This window comes from Fulmarus glacialis, unplaced genomic scaffold (genome assembly GCF_000690835.1).
Source record: "Fulmarus glacialis isolate BGI_N327 unplaced genomic scaffold, ASM69083v1 scaffold23789, whole genome shotgun sequence".
Classification (NCBI taxonomy): Eukaryota; Metazoa; Chordata; class Aves; order Procellariiformes; family Procellariidae; genus Fulmarus; species Fulmarus glacialis.
This window is the reverse complement of record NW_009231723.1, coordinates 3,436-25,249: the sequence shown is the minus strand read 5'-3', so window position 1 is coordinate 25,249 and position 21,814 is coordinate 3,436. Positions and strand designations below refer to the sequence as shown.

The following is a 21,814-nucleotide window of genomic DNA, read 5'->3' as shown; positions in this document are numbered from 1 at the left end:
GAGGGGGGGGGAAGAAAAAAAATCAAGTCACTCCCCTGCATGCTGAATTACGTAAGAGGAAGGGGAGGAGAGCTGGGCTGATACCATCTTCCACTCCCCTGGCGATACCTCTTCCACTCCCTCCCCGTGGGAGCCCAGAGCGGTACTCTCGCTCACGCAGGTGCAAGGGTACCCACTCCGGATGAGCATCCCACCAGCCGGGTGCTTCCTGCATCCCCCGTGCTTAGGAAGGAACCGAAAGCCGGGGAGCACGCTGTCTGTGTCCTCTGGCAATAGCCCTCGTGCTCCGGTGTGGCTCGGGCCACCATTAGCCCAGGTCTTGCTAACCTGAATGGGTGAACCTTGCAGCCGCATCTACAGCACCCGCTGCCATCGCTGCTGCGAGATGTTTTGTGCCCGGTGCAGGCATCTCAAAATCATGAATTCCCTGCTCTTGGGACACGATATTCCTCTTGAGTGAAAGCACTTGGGAGCGTGCCTGGGGGCTGCCTGCATGGCGGGAGCCCTGGCACAGCAGGAGTGAAAACTTTTAGTAATCACCCCCCCACACTAACAAGCAACATTTCACTACTCTCCTCGATCTCGTATAGATCAGTCGCGGTCCATTTATAGTGCCCTTGCCTTGCAGGACGGTGCTGTTTGGGGCCACGGGAACACAAAGGCTGCCTGCCATAACTTCCTTGTATTTTCTCCCTTCCTGCTTCTACTTGCAGATCCATGATCAAATTCCTCTGCTCAGCAGATACACCAGTGTCATCCACCCCCTCTGTCTGTAAACAGTCCTAAAGCCCCTGGGTAAACTCTTCTTATCCCTCTGTCGTAGTCCTTAGGAAAGCAGGGAGCGCTTGTAATTTGCTTGGACATTATTTGTAATGAAATATTGCATCACTTAAAACAACAGCAGCAAATGTGAGATGGTATTGAGTGGTATATCTTCGAAAAGAGACGGTGAGCCGCAGCTACGATTCGAACAGCAGCTGGCTTTGCGGTTTCGGGGACTGTTCTGGTGTCCAGCGTTTCAATTCTTGCTGCTTCTTTCTGTACCTCTGATCCAGCCTCATGTATCCTCACGGGATTTACTGAGAGACCTTAGAGACATGTTTCCTCCTGCTGGCTGTCACAGACAAACACTATAGGAATATAATGTTGTGGGAATATTATTTTTCAATACCTCTCATGACTTTCTATGGCCTGATGCTGACATTTGTGTATAGTACTGACTTGTTTGGAAAAGGGAATTGCTTTCATCTGGCTATGGTAGGGTATAAAAAAAAATATATATAGGCAAAGCCTAAACCATGAAAATAGATGGTAGGACAGTAAGGAAACATGCATGGCTGCAGAGCAGAGAGATGTTTGTTTTCCTTATTTGCTATATGAACCTTTGTCAGAAGAAGCATGGGTGTCTCCCACTCCACACTGACCCCGTCTCTATACCAGGTCTTTAGGACCCGCCTGCAGACCATGCAAGCGGTAAAGGGAGAGCTGACCTCGCTGTCCTGCACATCTTCTAAAAACATGCAGGAGAAATAAAAACAACAACAAGGTTGTCTCCTTCTTTTATTCTGCACTGCCTGAGGCACTCTGCTGGGGGCTCCCTCTTGTATTTAACATGGAGGAGACTTTTTCCTGGATAAATATTTAAAGCCTTCAGTCTGGAGCCAGGGGAGGCTCAGTGCAGTTCCCTGACACAGGAGCGTTGCTGCTCAGGGAGCAGTTGGCCCCATCCCCTTTGCAAACCAGCGACCGTGCTTGGATATCCGCACTGGCAGAACTGCCCCTAAACAGTCTGGTTTGGTATTTTTGTCTAACCGGCAATAATCCAATCTACCTCAGCAGTAGTGTTGTGTTACAAAACCTCTGTCAAGGATTTCCTGCAAACCTGAAGGACATGACGTCTCTTCTGCTTGTGCCAGGTAACACAACTCCTACAAACGCAGAGCTGGGAGGACGCCTTGACTGGCATCTCTAGCCCCTTTTTGTGGGTTTTTTGGGTTTTTTTTTGTTGTTGTTTTTTGGTTTTTTTTAAGTTAATGAAGGGATAAGCTGATCATAAGCTGATCAAGCCTAGCCTTTAGAGTAGGGGGTTTTAATAGCTTTTGCTCTCAACAGAAGGCTGTGCTAATGTCCTGCTGCAGGATTTTCTGCTGCTTACCCTAAACGTATTTATAGTTACTTTATATCAGTTTTCTTGTGTAGTATTGTCCTTTCATTTCAAAATCCTCTCTCCTTTTGTCTTCTTCAGCTGTATTTATTTTAGTGAAATCATATCCTAACTCAGCCTTCAGTTTGCTAGTGCAAGCAAGCCATGATCTTTCAATCACTTCTTTTATGGTAGAGTCTCCGTTTTCCCTCTGTTATCCTAGTGGCCTTTTTTCTGCACATTTTCCAGTTTCAGGTTTTTTATTATTAAATGTGTGTTACAGAATTCTATGCCACAGTCTAAAGAATGGATCACCATTACCAAGTATTTAATCCTGTCTCTCTCTGCTGGAAATACATTGCTGAATACATCTTGGGATCATATTAGTATCATTCATAGGCTCACTGCTGAGCCATCTTATGAACAGTACATATTTTATGGATCCTGGTCTTGTTCTCTCTGCCATTTTTAGCTGATCAGCCCCCAGCTAAATTTTTTGCTGACGATTTCCTAAGTATGCGATCTTACTTTTTATATTCTCTATATTCTTAAATTTGACCGATTTTTTTCTGCTTAGCAGGTGAGTCTGGCTTGTTTATTTGACCTTTAAAGATCACATTTTTGGTCCTCCACTGTAGGAGGGATGCATCCCACCTCTGTGCCAGTAGCACAGTTTCTAAATATGCCCAGTATCTTCTGGAGAAGTTCAGTAATTAAAATTTTAATTGACATCTGTCCCAAGATCAAGGACTTCTACTAGGAACCTCTCTCCGTTGCAGCAGCTTTCCTTCCAACTCAGTAGCTTACTCTTTGCCCTCCTAACCTAGAAATCCCATCGCAGCCCTCATCTTCTGCCAAACGAATAATTTCCCACGACTTCAGCTGAGCCGTGTGTAATTCATGTTAGCGTGAAGGGAAAGTAGGGTGTGTGATTTTATGACTTGGGAGTGTTTTTAAGGGGTCCTGAAACAGTGAGTCATCATTAACGTTTGTCTGTCTTTGAGAAGTGTCTGCTCTCGGTCTGGCAATAACTATTCAGGAGATGACTCGGGGGGGTAAACCACACCGTAGTTTAATATTTGACTAAGATTATAAGAGCTCTTAGACACGCCTGGCTTGTAACAAACTCGGTGCAGGAGCCTGCGTCGCCTGCCTTCTTGTGATTGCTGTGGAGACCACAGCACCCATCGGCAAGTGGATGCCCACCTTCCAGAAGGATGTCACCCCAACAGGCAGAAAAACAAGGAAGACTTGGTCCAGGTCCCCTTTGCCCCGCTGTGCGGCCCAGCTCCGTGGCATCGCCGTCTGCAATGACTTCCTGACAGCAGCTTGTCCCACCGGCTGCTGCAGATGAATCCATTCTGCTGCGCTTTACCTGGGAACTGCTCCATGTGTAATTAATGCTTGGGAGACAGGTTTGCTTGCTTGCTTGTTTTGTTGTATTTGCCTCAGGTTAAACCTCCTGGTGTGGTTTAGGGGTGAGACCCGGATGCAAGTGACGGCACAGAGATGTGGAAAAGGAAGGAGACAGGGAGGGACCTCATCGGGCTGTGACTAACCACCGGTCCTGTGGAATGAAGCAAGGGAAAGGATGACAGGCTGCTGAGTCCTCCCGAGAGCCATTCCCATTGCATCCAGGGTAGCTTTGGGGAAGGGAGTTACAATAAGGGTATATTGTTTCTTCGGTAAAGTTCTTGTCTACTCTCCTGCATGGCACTGGCTTTTATTTTAATGTTGCTGGTCAAGGTAAACCCTTAAGGGCAGGAGCACTGGGAAAGGAAGAAGGGAAAATAGTGTCGAGACTATTACACCGAGAAAGTATCTGCATTTTTGTCTTGTCTACGCTAGGCTTTTACAGGGAGACAGGTACGGAAACGTGAAGCAAAGAACCTTCAATTTGCAGGAACTCGAATAAACTTAACATTTCCCATTGAAGTGCCCATAGGTAACCTGAGCTGCTCGTTACAGTACCTGTGAGTGGAACAGGGTCGGCCATGGGATTCCCCATGGCCTCTCCTTCTCCATTGCTCCCCACAGTGTCTGCATCCCCGGGAACCTTCTGACTTTCAACACCTTCAGGCCAGCTGGCAGTGCCTCCCGTGAAAGGTGGCTCTCCCCTGTGTTTGTAGATGGCGATTTCCCTGCAGGTGTGAGCAGTACAGTCCCCGCAAGTGTAATTGCATCCTTTCAAGGGGATCGGGTCACAATAAACTTCTTGGTGCAAGAACTATACAGATGGCCTCTGTAAGCCTGAAATGTTGAAAGCGGGCTGGAAAACAAGGAAGATCCCCTTCATCTATTCAGCCAGTGCTTCTCTGGTCTCCAACTCTACCGTTCAAGGACTTGCTGAAATCTCTGCGCCACATGAAGACGCTGATAATGCTTTCAGTGCCGCATGGAAACAGCAAAGCAATGCAAGAGGGAGGGCAACAAAACAACATGGACGGGTTTTCAAAGATCCCCAAATAATCCATTTGGCATCTAATTCATGTTGTCAGCTTCACCTAAGTATTCAAGGATGGCGGGGCTTCCTCTCCAGTGGAGATGCTTACTCATCCCACTAACTTATGGGATGACTGAGGATGGACACAGATAAGCAGAATTAACTGCCTAAATAAGGAGAGAGTCCAGGGTTTGCTACTCCTCTGGTGTGCCAAAGCAGTAAGTACAACTATTTCTCATTTACCCTTCTCAGCTGCTGATGAGCCATTAGCCTTTACGCTTCACTTGACTGCCAGTAACAGAGGCAGGGGAGGGCAGGCAGGCAGGCAGGCTAGCTCCTCTAACCTCTTATCTTTATTGCTGAGACCTGTCTGTTTTCTGAGTTGGTGCCAAATAGGGCAATTTTGGGCTGATCAGTCAAATACGAAGTTGGGAAATGTTTTCCTCTGTCTCTCGTTTTTTATTCTTCCTTCTCACTGCCCTTTCATTGCCTTATGAAAGGCGAGACTGTCGGGGGAGAAGAGTAAGACTGATTACCGATCGCCTGGCTGAAGAATATATAGGCTCCTCTCCGCGTTCTGGTGGGAAGGCAGCAGTACTGCTCAGGTGAGAGGTGGGGACTGTGTGAGCTGGAAAACCCTGGCTGCTTCCTTAAGTCTCCAGGAGTTGAAGGCGAGAGATGATGCGCTCTCCCTCTTCTTGCTAGAGCTCTGGGGCAATGGTGCAGCCTTTTTGGTTTCCATGCTCCTGTGGAGACACTGGAGGAAGTGTGTGATGGACGTCAGGATGCTGGGTGTACTAGGGTTGCTCACTCGGGGCTCTGGATTTTTTAAATCTCCAGCCCTGGCTACATTTTCTGATCCGCACAGCTTTTTTCTGTGCCTGTTCCTCCTCACAGGAGGGTGTAGAACCTCTTTACCTTGTGCTGTCAACGTACTATTGATACAGTCACCTCTGCTGTCTTCCCTGATTTAATTTGTGTTAACTATCATGTTTGCAACCACAGGGAAAGTGATTATTTTCTAAAACAGGTGGAGAGTGGCTTCTGGCTGTCTTGAAGGGAAACGTTCCTCTCTAGGCTGGGACTCAAGGGAAAGGGGCCGACCTGGTTCTCTGGAAAGATGAGCTGGCGCCCTGCTGAATTATTGAGCACACACCACAGTCGCCAGCTTGGAGAGAAGGAGAAGCACCAGCTTAGGTCACAGGTGTGGGATGGAGATTATTAGCTTCAAGAACAGAGGAGCGTAACCGGATCTGCCTCATGTACTTGGTTGCTCTGCTGCCTGTTGCTCACAGCTGCTTGGCACTACGATGTAGATGCTCAGTTTGGTTTGGTGGCCCTTTCTGGGGCCATAGACAGTCACAAAATCCCAACTCCACAGTATCGAATCCCCCCTTTCTTTCAGAGGCAAAATCTCACTCTTAGGTCAGGCCTGGAGGAGCAGCAACCCCAGGTCACACATGTGGACACTGAGGCACAGTGTTTCAGTCTAACACTCAAATGTGTTGGCCACGTTTAAACCCCCTTTATTCACCTACATAAATGACAAGCAGATTTGCAGAGGGCATGATCACCAGCAGCTGCAGCAGGAGGTCCATTGGAGCTTACGTGTGTGCAGCTCTTGTGAAAAAACAGGTTGTCTGATTAGATGACTTAGTTGCCCAAGTACGTGTGTTCACTTCTGAAATTTTCGTCCAGGTTCTATGCCCAAGTCTATAAGGAGAGATAACTAGGTTGCAAGTAAGATCTCATCTTCCAGCCATGCTTGAGATCTCTGAAATCCCCCCGCTGTGCATGTCCAAACAAAATGGTGAATATCCTTCTGTCCCTTTGGCCACCTGAATCTGCTGTGATGCAAGGAAAGGACAGGATGGGGTGCAGCACTGTGAAAAGAGTCATGCAGCGGCTTCTTGTTTGGTGGCAGCTGGCACTTACCAGCACTGGCAGGTGGCTGGTGCACCCGTAGGAGATGCTGCCTCGTTCAAAGGGGACAATATCACTTACCCTGCATGAGGCACCCAATCCTGTGCCTGCAGGAACTTCTACCACACCCTCAGGGAGTGATCTTGCACACAGTCTTTTTGCTTCTTCCTCTTGCTTTAATGACAGATTAAAATAGTTTATTACTGGAGGAGGCCTACTTTATCTGTAAACATTTATTTCTATATTGCCACCTTCTCATTACAAAGAATTCATGACTAAGCTCATATAAGCCGAAGCAGTTATGATGAACGTCCTGTAACATGGCTCATTTTGGCTCACAGCTTTCCTGAAAAGGCCTCTGACATCCCCCTCTGAATGTCTTATTCCGCTGTAGGGTGACACTGATAGAGCAGCACGAAGGCACCAGGGTTTGCTTATTACTTTGTCGATAGAGTATGGATGGTGGGGTGAGTCTGCCTGTGGACCTTTTCAGGTGTGGTATCTCGGCACATTGCTCACGCTCAGGTGAGGTTACAAGTCAACAGCCGCTCAAGCTGTTTGAAGAGCCATTAGGGCAGGTTATATTCCCCTTTCCCTCTTCCTCACACCTATCCTGTGACCTCTGGATCCTGTGCTTCATAAATTCAACTGTGCTGGCAGAAGATTAACAGGGCAAACCTCATCTTTCATGTAGAGTTGAACTGAACTGCTCAACGAAGAGCACCAGAGGCAGCACAGGGGATGGAAGAAGGGGGCAACTTCCCTGCTAGCCCTTCAGCTGCTGCAAATTTTTGGACTGAGTCAGGGATGCCAGTTAACTTCTCTTGTAAGTCTGGCCCTCTTTCTCTGGTCTTAATGCCAGCCTGTCTGCAGTTCCTCAGGACGAAAGAAAATGTAGATTGTTTTCCCCTGTTAAAAAATATCAGTCCTTGAACACCAAAGCAGAGCACTTCTATTTGGAGACGGGAACTTGACACCTGGCAGTGTGTGTCCTTTGGTCCAGAGTTACCTTGTGAAAATCTGCCCATGTTGGGCCAGCATATTAACCTTTGAAAAGTCAACAGTTGTAAACACATTATAGGATGTTCAATGGGTTTTGCAAGGTTTCTAACAGTTAAGAATCTCTGAAGAATCTGCACTTACTGAGTATGTTTTAAGCCTCTCACAACACGGATTTTTCTGCGAAATTTAAATAAGACAGTTTTAGGAATGAGATTAGAGGGAGGATACAGCCAACAGTGAGGAAAAACAGGTAAAGCTGCTTAAATTAAATAGCTGACAGCTGTCTTCTGAATAGGAATTTTAGGCTGTCTGAAAAGCAGAGAAGATGATATCAGTTTCAGGTATACTTCAATACTTTATCCCTCACTAATGTGGAAGCAAGTTTCAGGATCAGCATTTTGTGGAATTTTCTGTCAGAAAAGGCTTTTATTTTTTGCTCAAATTCAGGATGAAAAGAAGGGCTGGAATGGCCCTGCCTATTTTTCTATCACCCTGTGTACAAGATGCTGCTGGCTGGCTGTACCACCATCCCTCTGGGCACAGGAATGTGACTGGGTATGACTTCCAGAGGAGACCAGCCCCGCTGCAGATTGCCCCATGCTGCCCGGCAGCAGCTATCAGTGGGAGAAGGGTTAGTTGCTTTTCCTTTGGTTTATCTAGCTCTTGGTCTCCAAACTGGAAGTACCTTGGCTGCCAGGAGCAGCAGAGACTTACTTGCTTTTTCCACATAAATCATGAGACTGGGGTTGTTGGATCTGCTTCATGACGGAGGGTCTCAGCTGGTTTGTCCGCTCAATAGAGCAGCTCCCTGGGCAGGTCGCCGAAGGGCTCTGGGAACAGATGAATAAAGAGGTGTGATACAGCGTCTAGAGGGAACGCAGGTGTCTCAGTGCCCTGGCACCCCATAAATACAGCCAGCCTGATTTCTGTTCCTCTCAACAGTGCTGCTCACACTCTGCTTCATGACGGAGGGTCTCAGCTGGTTTGTCCGCTCAATAGAGCAGCTCCCTGGGCAGGTCGCCGAAGGGCTCTGGGAACAGATGAATAAAGAGGTGTGATACAGCGTCTAGAGGGAACGCAGGTGTCTCAGTGCCCTGGCACCCCATAAATACAGCCAGCCTGATTTCTGTTCCTCTCAACAGTGCTGCTCACTGTTCTATATCCTTCTAAAATGGCATAGGGCAATAATGCTGCAGACCTTTAACCTCTCTTCCAGTAAGAAAGAAATTGTAAACCAAGCAATGATAACATATAGTACGATAGCAGTTTATGATGCTTCAGGAGGCGAGCCTGTTTATCATGAATACTTTTCTGTGGGAAGGAGGTAATGCTATATCCCTAGACAGGCCTTCCCCTGCAGTATCATCATGTCAAATACTGTACTTTTTTTTTTTTTTAATATCAACACAGATATTTTGTTTTATCTCAGAAGCACCTTGCTCAAATGATCTCAAATTCAGGTCACTGGGATTTCTACAGAAATTTTTGAGAAAGCTGGAATAAATTTACAGAACAATGAAACTGCTGAGTCCAAGTTTGGCTTGCAGTGTCATTGACCTAGTATTCCCACTCCTGTAAAATAGTGGTTGTAGCCACCTGACTCCGGACCACTTCTCCTTATCTGTGCTGGGTTCAGTGCTTTAGCCGGAAAATGCCAAATACACCATTTCAATGGGAGCTAAACCCTGTAGCTGCAGGCAAAGTAGTTTACAGAGGCTCGTGGAGCTTGAACACAGCATGATTCAATGCATTATGTATGGATCAGCCCTCTGGAATTGCACATGCATGTAAGTTATGCCTGTAGGAAACCAGTCATTTAAAACCTCTTTCTTCCCCACCTCTTGGAGCTGACTTGCGTTAAATATTAACAGACTTGGTTCATCAATTCCCTGGTTCACTTGGCTTCTTTTAACAACAGATGTTACTACAACTCCTCTGCCTGCCTCCCTGCTCCTGTCAGCACAGCCGATGGTGAAACCCAAGAATCTGCTGCTGTAACTCTGCCTGCGGAGCCTGGCTGCTGCCCCGGCCGTGTGGTCTCCCCCACCTCCCTCCCTGGGATCACCGATGCTGCCCGCCTTTGGCGTCTGTGAGTAGCTTGTGCTGTGAGTCACTAGTTGCAGAGGGGCTTTGGTTAAAGGAGACAGAGAAAAGGAGTGAGGGAGCCCACGGGAAGGTGAGTTCCTGCTGTCAGAGGAGGAGGAGGACGCGGTGAGCATGGCCAGCAACTCCAGCGCACTGCCCCGGGTGACTTTCCAGACGCCAGAGAAACCTGGGGAGGAATCATCACACAGGAAACTGGGCAAGTTAACCATAAAGTACAACCGCAAAGACCTACAGCGCTGGCTAGACCTGGAGGAATGGATCAACGCCCAGCTCCAGGAGCTGTATCAATGCCGGGTGAGTAGCTGGGGCAAATCAGCTCCTCACACGTCAGGTGAATGGGACTAGAGGCCCTGTGTGCTGCGACAGAAGTTTGCTTGCTCTGCCTTACTGGAAATAGCTTCTCATCTTCAGTCTTCATCTTATTGCCACCTGCTACAGCACTCTCTCCAGCGTGTCTGCAGTCAGAGGAGCTTGCACCCATATAATCCAGCTGGCTTTAAACTGCCTGGTCTTGCACCTGCTGGGTGGGTGTAGCTATTGCTCAGCACGAGTAGCAGAACCTAGAGAGATGTACAAACTCGGGATGCTTCTTGTTGCTGAGCTCCATGCAGTGAGCGGCTTTGCTGCAAGCAGTATCTAAGCAAGCTGGTCAGAGTTATCAGTGTCACAATGGTGTAGCTAGAGCTGCTGTTTGAATGAGACACTCCGGATAATGCTGTATCTGTAGCTGCAGAGGCTGGACACTACTGGCAGCAGGGGAAGAAAGAAAAAAAAAAAAATGCTCAAATGTAGAGAACTTATGCCTTCATCTTCACAAATCCCCAGAGCTGTCTACCTTCCCTGAGATTCCCCTTGCACCAGGAACAGTCCCTCCTAAATTCTTCCTGCCCGTCTGAGAGCTGTCCCACTAAGAAAGATCCAGGAGTGCCTAGGTCCAGCACCTGAATGGTACCAGTCTTTCCTTGAGCTGTTGCAGGGTACATGACATTTTTTTCTTCAGGGTGGTGTAACATTTGAGTCAAGTTCCAGCACTGGCTGGGTACACTGAAATTTTAACCTGGTAGTATCGCTTCTATTCATATTTTGCGCTTAGATGGATGGTGCTTACACTGGGAGCTTTCGGAAGGGATAGTGCTTTTCCCTGTTTGAGTTAATTCCTTTGAAGTGTGGTACAGGAAAAGGTGAAAGGATTTTCCACATTGTACATCATGGTCTTAAACCCATTTAAATAGCTTGACTAAGGGTTTTGCTTTTATCTGTAGGGCAATGGCTGATGCAGTGAGACAACATAGCTTTCTTGACTCACAACCCAGTACCTCTTCAACCGAAGACATAGATGGCTTTAACAAATTGTGTAAAACAGCTTATTCATGCCCTGGATGGGGACGGACTAAATGAACTGTCAAGCCCTTTCTGCCCTGTTTTCTGTATTTGCACCCCAGCACAGCGTTAAGCACGTTTTCGAGATACAAGGAAAAAAGAGCTGATGATTGCTTAGAGTCTTCCACTCTGAGCATTAGCAGTTTCAAATTGCAGTCGACAGTGGAAGTGGACATGTTAGAAGAGCCCAGGAAAGGTGATTTTTGTGCTATATGCCATGATGGTACAGAGAAGCTTTTGCCTGCCCAGACTGATTGTCTGGGCCTGAACGATGTCAGCTCCATGGCTGAAGAGCCAAACTTCAGGAACTGTCTCTGAGGTTGTCTTTATTATTGTTGTTGCTGCTGTTTATTATTATTATCATCATTATTATTATCATCTTTTCCCATTTGACTGTTTCCTAGTCGATATTTGTGGGAACGTACCAGGTTCTCATGCCATGTTGGGAGAGAAAAATAATTGTTTTAATTTATGCCATATGCAAAGAACATGCAGCAGAAAACAAATATGGAGAAAAAGGTCCTTCCTTCTGTCGCAAATGCATGACTCCTCTGAAAATGAGTATATTACTGCTTCTGTTCTGTTAATTAACATTCTTAGACTTCCCAAACAATTTTATAGCTTTTTTAGTAAAAATGACAAAGGATAAAAGCTCATAATCTCTTCAAGACTTAATTGTGAAGTTGGTTTCTACAGCTTATAAAGCGATAGTAATAAATTCTCAGCTGTATCTTAGGCCTCTTGATAATGCATTATGAAACATTATATAGTATACATAGGAGCAAATGTTATCACTAGACCTAGTCAGGCAGGCAAAATTCAGCGTCTCTGAGAAGTGCTAGAGTGGTGGTCCTGCTGAGTGAAGGCTCTTCAAAAGAACAGCGGCAGTGACAGTGTCGCTTGCCAACCATGCCTGCACTGGCATTTAAGGGACTGTGCCTGGGGTTGGTAGCTCAGTTCAGAGAGCCCTTAGCCTGACTGTTGAGATTTGCCAGAGATAAGCAAGGAGAATGGCTGCTGCTTTGAGTAACAGAACATCTTGCCCTTTGGGGAATTATTGCAGTTATAAAGAGAAGGCTTGGGGTTTTTTTTTTTTTTGAGATGGATGGGAAGCACTTGGTACCACCAGTAACACGACCCAAGATGAGGCTCCCTGTGTGCTACTCTTACTTGCCCAAGTCTACAGATGTACACTTGTAAAGGTGTCAGAAAAACAAGTCAGGTTATGTTATCACTTCTGGTTTTCTGAGAATTAGGAGCTGTTTACTGTCATCAGAGTAGCTGCCCAAAGGGGATATTTTTTTCCCTACTACAAATTCCCAGCAGGCACAAGTGAGAAATCCAGCCATGCCCTTACAGGAACAGATTGCCAGTGGATTGCCTTTGCTAGCACCTCTCCAGCACAACAGGTTTCCCAACTTCCTGGTGTATTTGGGCCAACCTAAGATATTTGCTACCAGGAACTACTTGCCTGTTGTGACAGGACAAGGGGGAATGGTTTTAAACTAAAAGAGGGTGGATTCAGACTAGATATAAGGAAGAAACTCTTCACGATGAGGGTGGTGAAACACTGGCACAGGTTGCCCAGAGAGGTGGTAGATGCCCCATCCCTGGAAACATTCAAGGTCAGGTTGGACGGGGCTCTGAGCAACCTGATCTAGTTGAAGGTGTCCCTGCCCATGGCAGGGGGGTTGGTCTAGATGGCCTTTAAAGGTCCCTTCCAACCCAAACTATTCTATGATTCTATGAACTACATGACATGATGCTGTGCCAAGTCAGAGACTGTTAATAGGGTACAACAGGGGGTTACATAGGATCTTTTCAAAGAAATGTATGTGCCACAGTAAATTACTTGTAATCACCCAGGTGTCCAGCAGGTCCTCCTGCTCTCCTCTGTGCATTGTGGCAAGATTATTTCGTTAGCCCTGCTAGTCTGGGCTTTCTTGGATCCGCCAACTTCCATTACATTGTCAGCTTCTTCCTCTGCTCCACCTGCCCTTAGCAGTGCAACGTTCCTCAGTGTCTTCCAGAAACCTGTGTGACAGAGTCAGAATAAACAGCATTGCAGATTCAAATGCCAGCAAGGTTAGTTCAAACATCGCCTCCTGATACAGATAATCTGAATGCTATGCTATTTACCATCATGAGGCTTTTTGCAACAAAACTAAGACTCGGGAGACAGTTTTGATTTTCCCTGCACGTGGAAGCCAGAACACCATCCATCCTAGGACCAGAAAGCCATAGGGAGTTCCTACCCTGTCTCACCCTTCTGGCCTATTTAGCTTCTTAGCCAAAGTCAGGCTGGATCAACAGCTGTTAACTAAACAGTCACATGAAAACTATTACTTTTAAGAAGAAATGCCATGTGGGTCACAGTACAATATATTTAACTCTGGTTTATTACTTATTGTCAAGTCAGCTGTGTAACAAAGCTGAACAAAGGTTTTCTACTTCCTCTCTGGCTTGGTATCAGAGACTGCTCAGATCAAGTTTCTTTTTTTCCCGTAAGTATTGCCTTTATTGTTTAATGTTTTACATACACATTCATAAATGCTACCCAGCAATCAGGTACTCCGCTGTTTACTCAGTATCCTTATTCTGCTGATTACTATGTTAAAATATCACTAGTTTTGTGTTGTCAAAGATTCATTTTGCAAATACATTGGAAACCACAGACTGCTTTACTTACAGTCTTGTAGAGACATGTGGAGCTAAAATGTGTCTGTGATCAAGTTTACAAATGTTTCCAACTAACACCCCCAGGCATTACAAGATCATTACTCCAATCACCAAAGCCTGGGGTCTCTCTTACATCAAAGGAGACTATTATATCCCTCTCATGTCTGTTAGAGAAAGCTGGCAAGATATTGTTAAGTCTTTCAAAAGCGTAATTGTTTTTCTCTCCATTACTGCAAAAAGCCTTAGTATAAATACCAACTATGTGAATGTATTTAGCCTAAAAGCCTAAAATCTCCTTGTATTAGTTGTGCCTCTCTAAGATTAAGCCTGCTGAATTTCTGTTTGGTGAAGGCTTGTGCACACTCTTCATAGATGAGGGTTGTCCCAGGCTGACTTACATTGCATTGCAGTTGGCAATTGCAGTTGGATATTCTTGAAAGGGTCTTCCCACGATGGACGACGATCCCTGAGCAGTGGTATCAAGTGTTGGGGTGGGAAAAGATGAAGAATGTGTACATCAGGATGTGTGACTGTAGCAGACACCACAGAGGGGCTGGAAGCCAAGTCCTCTTTATAAGAACTTCCTTATTTTGAGACAATTTATATCTTGACCTCAACTTTCCAGCATAGTTTTATTGTAACTAGTTCCTTCTCAGCTGCTCAGTTCTTTAAAGATGGCCTCTACAGTTCTTAGAAGTTTGAAGGTTTATTAACTGTGTATTTTTTTTTTTTTTTCCTTTTAGCTAAGAGAGGAAACGGAGGCAGCAGCTCCTGAACCACAAATTGATCTTGAAGATCTCCTGGAGGTCCCTAATGAAGAACAGAAATTAAAACTACAGGTCAGATAGAGGGAATTGGTGACTTGAAGTTAGGGACTTCCTTCATGAAAAGAAGCAGTGGTGTGTCGGGTACAGAGTATGTGCATACAGTGTTGCATGATGCTTCCCTGTGTCTTAGCCTGTCAAATGTAGTAAGATTATATACCCTTTTTGTAAGGAGGGGAGAAAAGATCAACTCATAAAATACTAAATTGACGACTCCTTGGTTTTTAGGAAATCCTCCAGGAGTGCTCCAGCCCGACAGAGGTGAGTGAAGCACCATCAATATATATAAGTTATACTGTGCTGTAAGAGTGTGTGTTTGTTGCCACTTGGCTAAATAGCCAAGATATTACTGTGCCTAACATGACGTTGCAGATTTGTTTAATTCCCAATGGGAGGTGTTTGCCACTTTATTCTGCTGTGTTAGAAAAATACATGTAAATCTACATGGACGAGCTGAAGGCAGAGCAGTGAAGCAAATAAGGAATTATGCTTTACAACCAAAGAAAGTTCATTCCATGTTTTGGACATCCTAAGCTGACCAGGCTGAACTGCTATTTGGTCCTCAGTGTGGAAAAGCCATATGCAGTGATAGAGCTCACATAACCATCTTGCACACTGTTAACTAAATGCATTCTTAGCTTAAACCACTCTAATGTTATGAGTGACAAGAATGTAGGATGGCCCTCAGATTGGATTGGGTAGGTAATTGTTGAGCAGTGGCCACATAAGTTGGTTTTACGTGTCTTTTTTTTCCCATGTGAACTTTACAAGTACTGGTTTTGAGTTAGAAAGTTAAAAAAAATCCCACAAGCTGTCACAATGTCCAAAGGAGTGGAGCCCAATACTTTACAACACAGCAGTTGCCTTCACTGCACTGCATACCTGTGCAAAGTGGGGTCCCTGTCACTGCTTCAGTCACATGCATTGCACGTGAACATTGTGCTTGGACATCAGTCATCAGTCCCCACATCTTGTCAAGCCTACGTAGCTGTACAGTGATGAACATACTGAAAATGAGGTGGATGGATGACTATCACTGAAATTAAATTCAGCTGTAGGAATCATTACAGATAGTCTCCTAGCAGGGTTTCAGCAGACAAGGCTGGCAATAGGGAAATAGTTTTCAGTGTGTCTGAATTTCAGATCTTAGGCAAGAACCCCACATTCCCAGAGAGATAACTGAAAAGAGTTTGCTCTACTGATTCATGAGCCATGAAAGTGTCTTGCGGACAGCATGGTACTTGCTAACTACAAACAGATACTGCTGCCCCATTGGCAAAAATATGTACTTTCATCCTGGTGCTCTTGAATCCAGTCCCCTTTGAAAGATCATAGCAGCCTATTTGCAGAAAGCAGACAGAGGGAACAAACTGGTTTCCTCTGAAGGGACTGACTGAAAAGGTATGTATCATCCTAGGCAGTTATTTCCAGAACATGCTGTGGCAGGCAACCTCTGATCACCCAAGTGAGGAAGCCGGGCTTCCACACAGCACAAGTGGTAACAAGCTGCAATACTTCCAGTGACCTTGCCTAATTAGGAGGACATGTAGCTATCTCGTTGGATGAAGAAAGCCTGCACACTCCTTGGTGATGTTACTTGTCATGCAGAGGGTAAAGTTTGCACTAGTCACAGTGACTTCTGCTTGGAATAACCAGGTGGTCCAGTTTAGTTCATAGTCCCTGGCTGTGTCAGCAAAGTAGTTGGGGTTTATCTCCAGTAACTGCTCATCTATCTGCTCTGCCTGTCCTCAACCCCTGCTCCAGGTTATCATTAGTCCTGTGTGCATTTTGCTCCACCTCTTCCCTGCCAGACACTTCCTTGTAGAATTGGCACAGCTCCGAGATGGTTTGCAATCCACAACATGGAGCTTTACAGGTTCAACAAGAGGAACAAGTTGCTTTGCCCTAGATTGGGAGGGCAGCAGATGTGGGTAGGAGGTTATGGTGGCAACAGGAAGCAGTGGAACCTAACAGAGGACAACAGCATCCTGAGGTCATCTCAAGGTGGAAAACAGCAGGTATCTGGGATGAAGAGGGGCAGGCTGGCTCCTGGGGAGAAAGTAAACATGGCTACTTCAGAGGGAAACAGGGGATGGGAAGTAGAGGGGCTTTTAGACCCTTCTCACCTTTCCTAAGCTAAAAGATAGGTTTGCTCAATACATGTCAAAATTCTGGTTTCTGCTCAACACGAAGGCGAATGTGGGAATAATGCAAGCACCATAGTACTCTTGGGGCTGGTGAGCACTGGAATTAGCATGACATTCTGCTTCAACCAATTCTCATTGTAGGACTTCATTACGGAATTGCTTAGTCGACTGAAAGGTCTCCGGAGAGTCACCAATCCTCAGAAGAAATGACCTTGCCCACATGGAACACCCAGCTTTGGTCACAAGGAAAGGTGTATCTTTCCCACAAAAACCAGGATCAGCAACATCACTTCAGAATATGTTTAGGACTTACTGTTATTGAGAAACATCAACAAGTTTGTGAACTTTGTACCAGTGGTTTGAAGTCTCCACTCTTTCTTTTCACACAGCAGGGAGCTAGACTGTACCTTTTCCTGATTCTTAAAGGGCATGTTAACCTGGGGAACAGGACAAGATGTCCTTCCTTTAGTTTCTTCTAAGAATTTCCATGCTGGCTGAGGAACACTGAATACAATTCTCAGGAGCTCATCAAGACTTCTTTTTTTCCATCCACTGCAAGGAAAACAAGGCATTGGTTACCACTCATTCATCAACACAGAAAATCAGTTACTGTTAAGTTGCACTGTTTCAGTCTGGCTGGGACCCAGCTGTGATCTCCTGCCTGTTACTGCTGTACCTGACTCTACAGCATTGCACATACTTTGTAAGTCTTACAAAGCCTCTGTTATTCATGAAGGTTGGACAGAAAATACACAGTAGGATGGAAGGAAAATGTTCGAGTGTACCTGGTCTACTTAAGGGGAAGTTAGTGAAACAGCTGCTAAGGCTAATGGAAAAGAGATTGTTTTTCCTTTTTGTGGAATTTGGGACTTAATGATTTAGAAGAATCTTCTAAAGGAGCAAGGTCTGGGAACGATTTTTCTCATCATTTAAAAAGATGTTGGAAAATGCTTATTTTGTATATTAAACCAGAGAAAACTAGCTGTGCACTGCTTGCTTTTGCTCTCTTTTTAGACACTAAAGAAAAACTGAAGTGAAAACACACCTGCTCCCAATTTCCCTGCAGGGAGCATCTCGGAGCGAGTGTTTTGCAGACAGGTAGGTCTCACAGATGAGAAGTGAAGTAGGACGCTTTGTCTTGCTGCACAAACTCTTCTGGCTACAACTAATGTGTGGCTGGAAAAATATGGAAGAAACTACATCCAGCCTCTCAGCAAGTCAGTAACTGGACACACGGGGCTAGGAAGTAAGACAGCAAATGGAGGCTGATTGCTTAGGCAGACCAGACTCTCACATTATGTGCTGCCCCTACCCTCTCATGCCTGCCATTCAAACACAAGAGATGAGTTGCAGAGTCACGTCCAGAGGGGCTCCTATGTACCAGTATGTTCAAGGCTAGCTTTGAGTACATGTTCTGTCAGACAGGGACAGAATGGGCCAACTCTGAAACAAAAGGGACATGCATGTTTGCTAACAAAGACAAACAGGAACTTTTGGGCTGGACCAGTAGTATCTTAAATACATTAGCCTTTTCATCTTTATCAGTAACAGGATGATGACTATTACCTTTTGCTTCCCTCCTATTTTCCGGAAGAAGTGTTAGTGACCAAGCTGTGGGCTCTGCACATCTCTGAGAAGACAGAATCCAAGCTGCAGTAACAACTGTGATGTAAGGACTTGTTTCCCTTCGCATGCTGTGCTTGTATGCGACAGCCTCCTGGAAGTTAGCAAGCCATGCAGCTCATACCTTGTCCTAAGGCTGCTCCAAGAGGCTCTAAGCCTCACCCACTAGGTTGGAGAAATGGTCTTTCTTTATCAGCTCCATATATATCTATGGTAGCCCTAAGGACACGCCATTTTTGGCTTAGTAAGGGGCTAATAGGACATGCCTCCCCTCCTGAAACGTCAACTTTGTAAGTAAAATAACAACAAAATTAAATCCAGAGCTGTACTGGTTGTAGATCTGGCATTGCTCATGGATTGACACCTGCTAAGACTCATGTATCACACCCCTTCAGAAAGGAGAGCAGCATCCTGACAAAGAGCTCTGACCACTGTTAAAAACACAGACTAGGTTCAAGCAGAAGTTTAGGCGGAAGATCTAGGTGAACAGGCCATAAGCTGAGTGTCCTAAACTAGAGCTGTAATTAGCTGCAGCACAGTAGTGCATAGGAGTCCAGATTAATTACGTACCCTGCCAGGAGTCTGTTTTATTCTGCTGAGCTGCAACAGCACAAAGACCTGAGATGCCTCTCCTCTGGCCCAAGAGATAGATTTTCTCCACCCTGGGCATTGTTCTCTACTCCCTCAATATGGAGTGATGCAAAGAGAATTTTTGTCTATGCTTTAAGGCAGACATTGTTAGAACCCAGGAAAAAGCAGGTTCTTGAAACTCTGCTTGACAGAAGTTGTCTTTGTGCTTATTCTGCAAGTAGCGGGAAAAGAGTAAGCTGCAGCCCCTATGATGCACAGTTGGTTCTGATACATAAGGACATCACTACCACATGACAGTGCTTCAGATGAGCACAGTGTGATCATGGGGAACAAAGCAAGATGTGGCCAGTGCTAGATGATTTCTCAGCTCACTGGTGCAAAAGAAGAAGCAACATAAGGCAATCAGAGCAACTTCTTTTCTTTTAGTTCTTAAAAGTAGTAAATCATACTTGCTTTTACTTACTTTTTGGCTGTTCTCAGCCTAGACCATATGGATAGACTAATTTTTTTTAACAAACAGCTTCCAGTTAACTTTGCTCTTTCTCAGCACCATCACTAGCATAAGGCTGTAATGTTTGGTAGGCAGGTACTGTGTAAGAATGTTTCTTTAAAGGAACTTTGCCTTCTTGATTATACCAAGATAACTCAGAATGTATGAAAGTTCATGTCCTTTTCCAATTAAAGGTTTATGAAGGTGTATAAAATAACCTTTAATGCAATTTTCCCTTACGTTATGATCAACACTTACATTGCCTTTAAAAATATTCTGGCTGCTACATTGGGACGCGTGACTGTGTTACAGCACTTGAGACAATGTGCATGCTCATGAACCACAGCAAATGCAAGTTAATGCAGTTTAACTAAACTGAGACGTCTCTTTGTAAGCTAATCTGACTTCAATCTTGTGTTATCATTATTTTGAATTCTTGTTGGGGTGGAGCCTACATTTGATAGTTCGCCTACAAAATATTCTGAGAGGGAAAGAAAACCTTCTTGTGCCCTCATGGCATGCTACAAAGACAGAAGCAAAGAAGCTGATTCTCTTTCTTGAAGATACCAAGCTCTCTTCAGTCCTTGAACAGCTATGACTGAAGTTGATCCGGCCTGTCAGGAACTGATTGTTTACCAGCACCTTTTCAAAGACAAGGACAGGGAGTAAGCAACACAGCTAAAAGTGCACTACCCACTTAGAGGTCACACAGCATTCCTCTTTCACAATGACAGATTCAGCTAGGTTTGCTTCCTGCAGCTGATCTAGATACCCCTTCTACATGGAGGTCACTGAGGCAACAGCTACAGTAAGAATGGCTTTTCAGGGGAAAGTGATTGGGCTGCCAACAAAATGGCCAATTACATGCAGAAAGCTCAGCAGCCACAAAAATGTCCATTAGTGGTACAGGGAAAGCATCAGCATATGTGTGTATGACTGAAGAGACTCTTCCATGTATGACTAAGTTCTATTTCAGGTATTGGGTTGGGTGCATTTCTGGATTCCTTGGGATGACCCCACAGAAACCAATCTGGGAAACTAAATAAACTGCTTCTGGCTGTAACCTGTTCCTTTACTACTGATGTGAACGGGGCAGGGCTTACAAGACACAGACTGCCTAACTGCACAAGGAGCTCAAAGTTTGGTTGTGGCTGATGAAGCATTCAAAATGTCACAAGTAGCATACCAGCTCATACTAAGATACATTAAAAAAAAAAAGGCAGCTGTAAAGCAAGAATTAAAACGTCTACTGACTGCTTGGAAAGGACACAGGCTGAAGCCCAAAGGAGTGGGTAAGTCTTAGAAGTAAGAACAGGTATTTGCATCTTCTGTACATGCAAAACACAAAGGATTTAACCTAAGACAGAATTAGGCTGTCTTGCTGTCAGACTAATTATCCGGGTCAAATAGCAATGAAAAAGTGTCATTCCTACAATAACACAAAGCATTTTGTTTTCATTTTTAAGACTGCAAGCTCCTCAGGGCAGTAAGTCTCTACTTAAATTTTGTGTAACACGGGGCTCATTGTGAGCTCTTGCATCAGAACAACTCCTATCTACCTGTCCCAAAGAGACAGGCACTGGTGAAGCAACGACTGCCAGGAGAAAGAAGATCCTCCACAAGAGTCAGGTTTTGCCACCCCTTCCTAACAAAGGGTTTTGATGGCACTGCCAGATACACTTGCAATTTTATTGGGTTAACCTGCAGTATTACTATTCCACATTGTCCGATACAGGTTTCTGTTGGAGGACCTGATCCAGTCCAGCATGTTAGCACAAACCCATCTTCAGCAGTAGTTTAATTTCTTTGCTGTGCTCTGACCAGGGGTGGCTGAGGTACAGGCAAACACTGTTTCATCAACTCACCTACAGAGGCAGTGACCTTAAGCACAGGGGCAGGGCAGACAGCTGGGAGCGGCAGCGTCAAACCAGACAGGCAAGATTCATTGGAAACTCCCTGTCAAAGGCAAATCCTTGATTTTTTTTTTTTTTTGCCATTGGAATTTGTCAGCCTTAGAGAGCTGTCTCAGAAGTCACATTATAGTCCTGGGAAGAGCTCATCCTGATGGAATATTAGAGCCAATTTAGGGCAAGTTTACTCAGGTACTTGAAGAAATTCTCAGTGCTTTGGTCACTGGCAAGTGCCACTTGCATCTGGACTGCCTCCAGGGAGGGATATGAGCATATTAAACTGAGCTTCTTTCATAGCCAGATACAGAGCATCACACAGGTAATATCTTTATCCTACCAGGGGACCAAATAATAAACAGAGCCAAACCTCGCTTTCAGACTAATACACAACCCTTCCAGACCACGTGGAACCTCAGCACAGCCACTGCAGGTCACAATCCTGGGCATCAGTAGCAGATTACCTTTACAAAGCATCCTTCATTTCAAGTATGTGAGCAACACTGCCCATCAAGGCAGAGTAGCCCCTGCACCTCTTCCAGCCACACCACAGAAA

At 45.3% G+C, this 21,814-nt stretch overlaps 1 protein-coding gene across 1 annotated transcript; it reads left to right on the top strand.

Annotated features, from left to right (window-relative positions):
* The first annotated feature begins 9,728 nt into the window (after positions 1-9,728).
* Positions 9,729-16,857, top strand: LOC104081806 (protein phosphatase 1 regulatory subunit 14D-like). The gene is made up of 4 exons (XM_009584678.1): positions 9,729-9,911; positions 14,420-14,515; positions 14,729-14,761; positions 16,789-16,857. Exons 1-4 carry the CDS (start codon positions 9,729-9,731, stop codon positions 16,855-16,857), a joined length of 381 nt encoding a protein of 126 aa, XP_009582973.1.
* Positions 16,858-21,814: the final 4,957 nt, after the last annotated feature.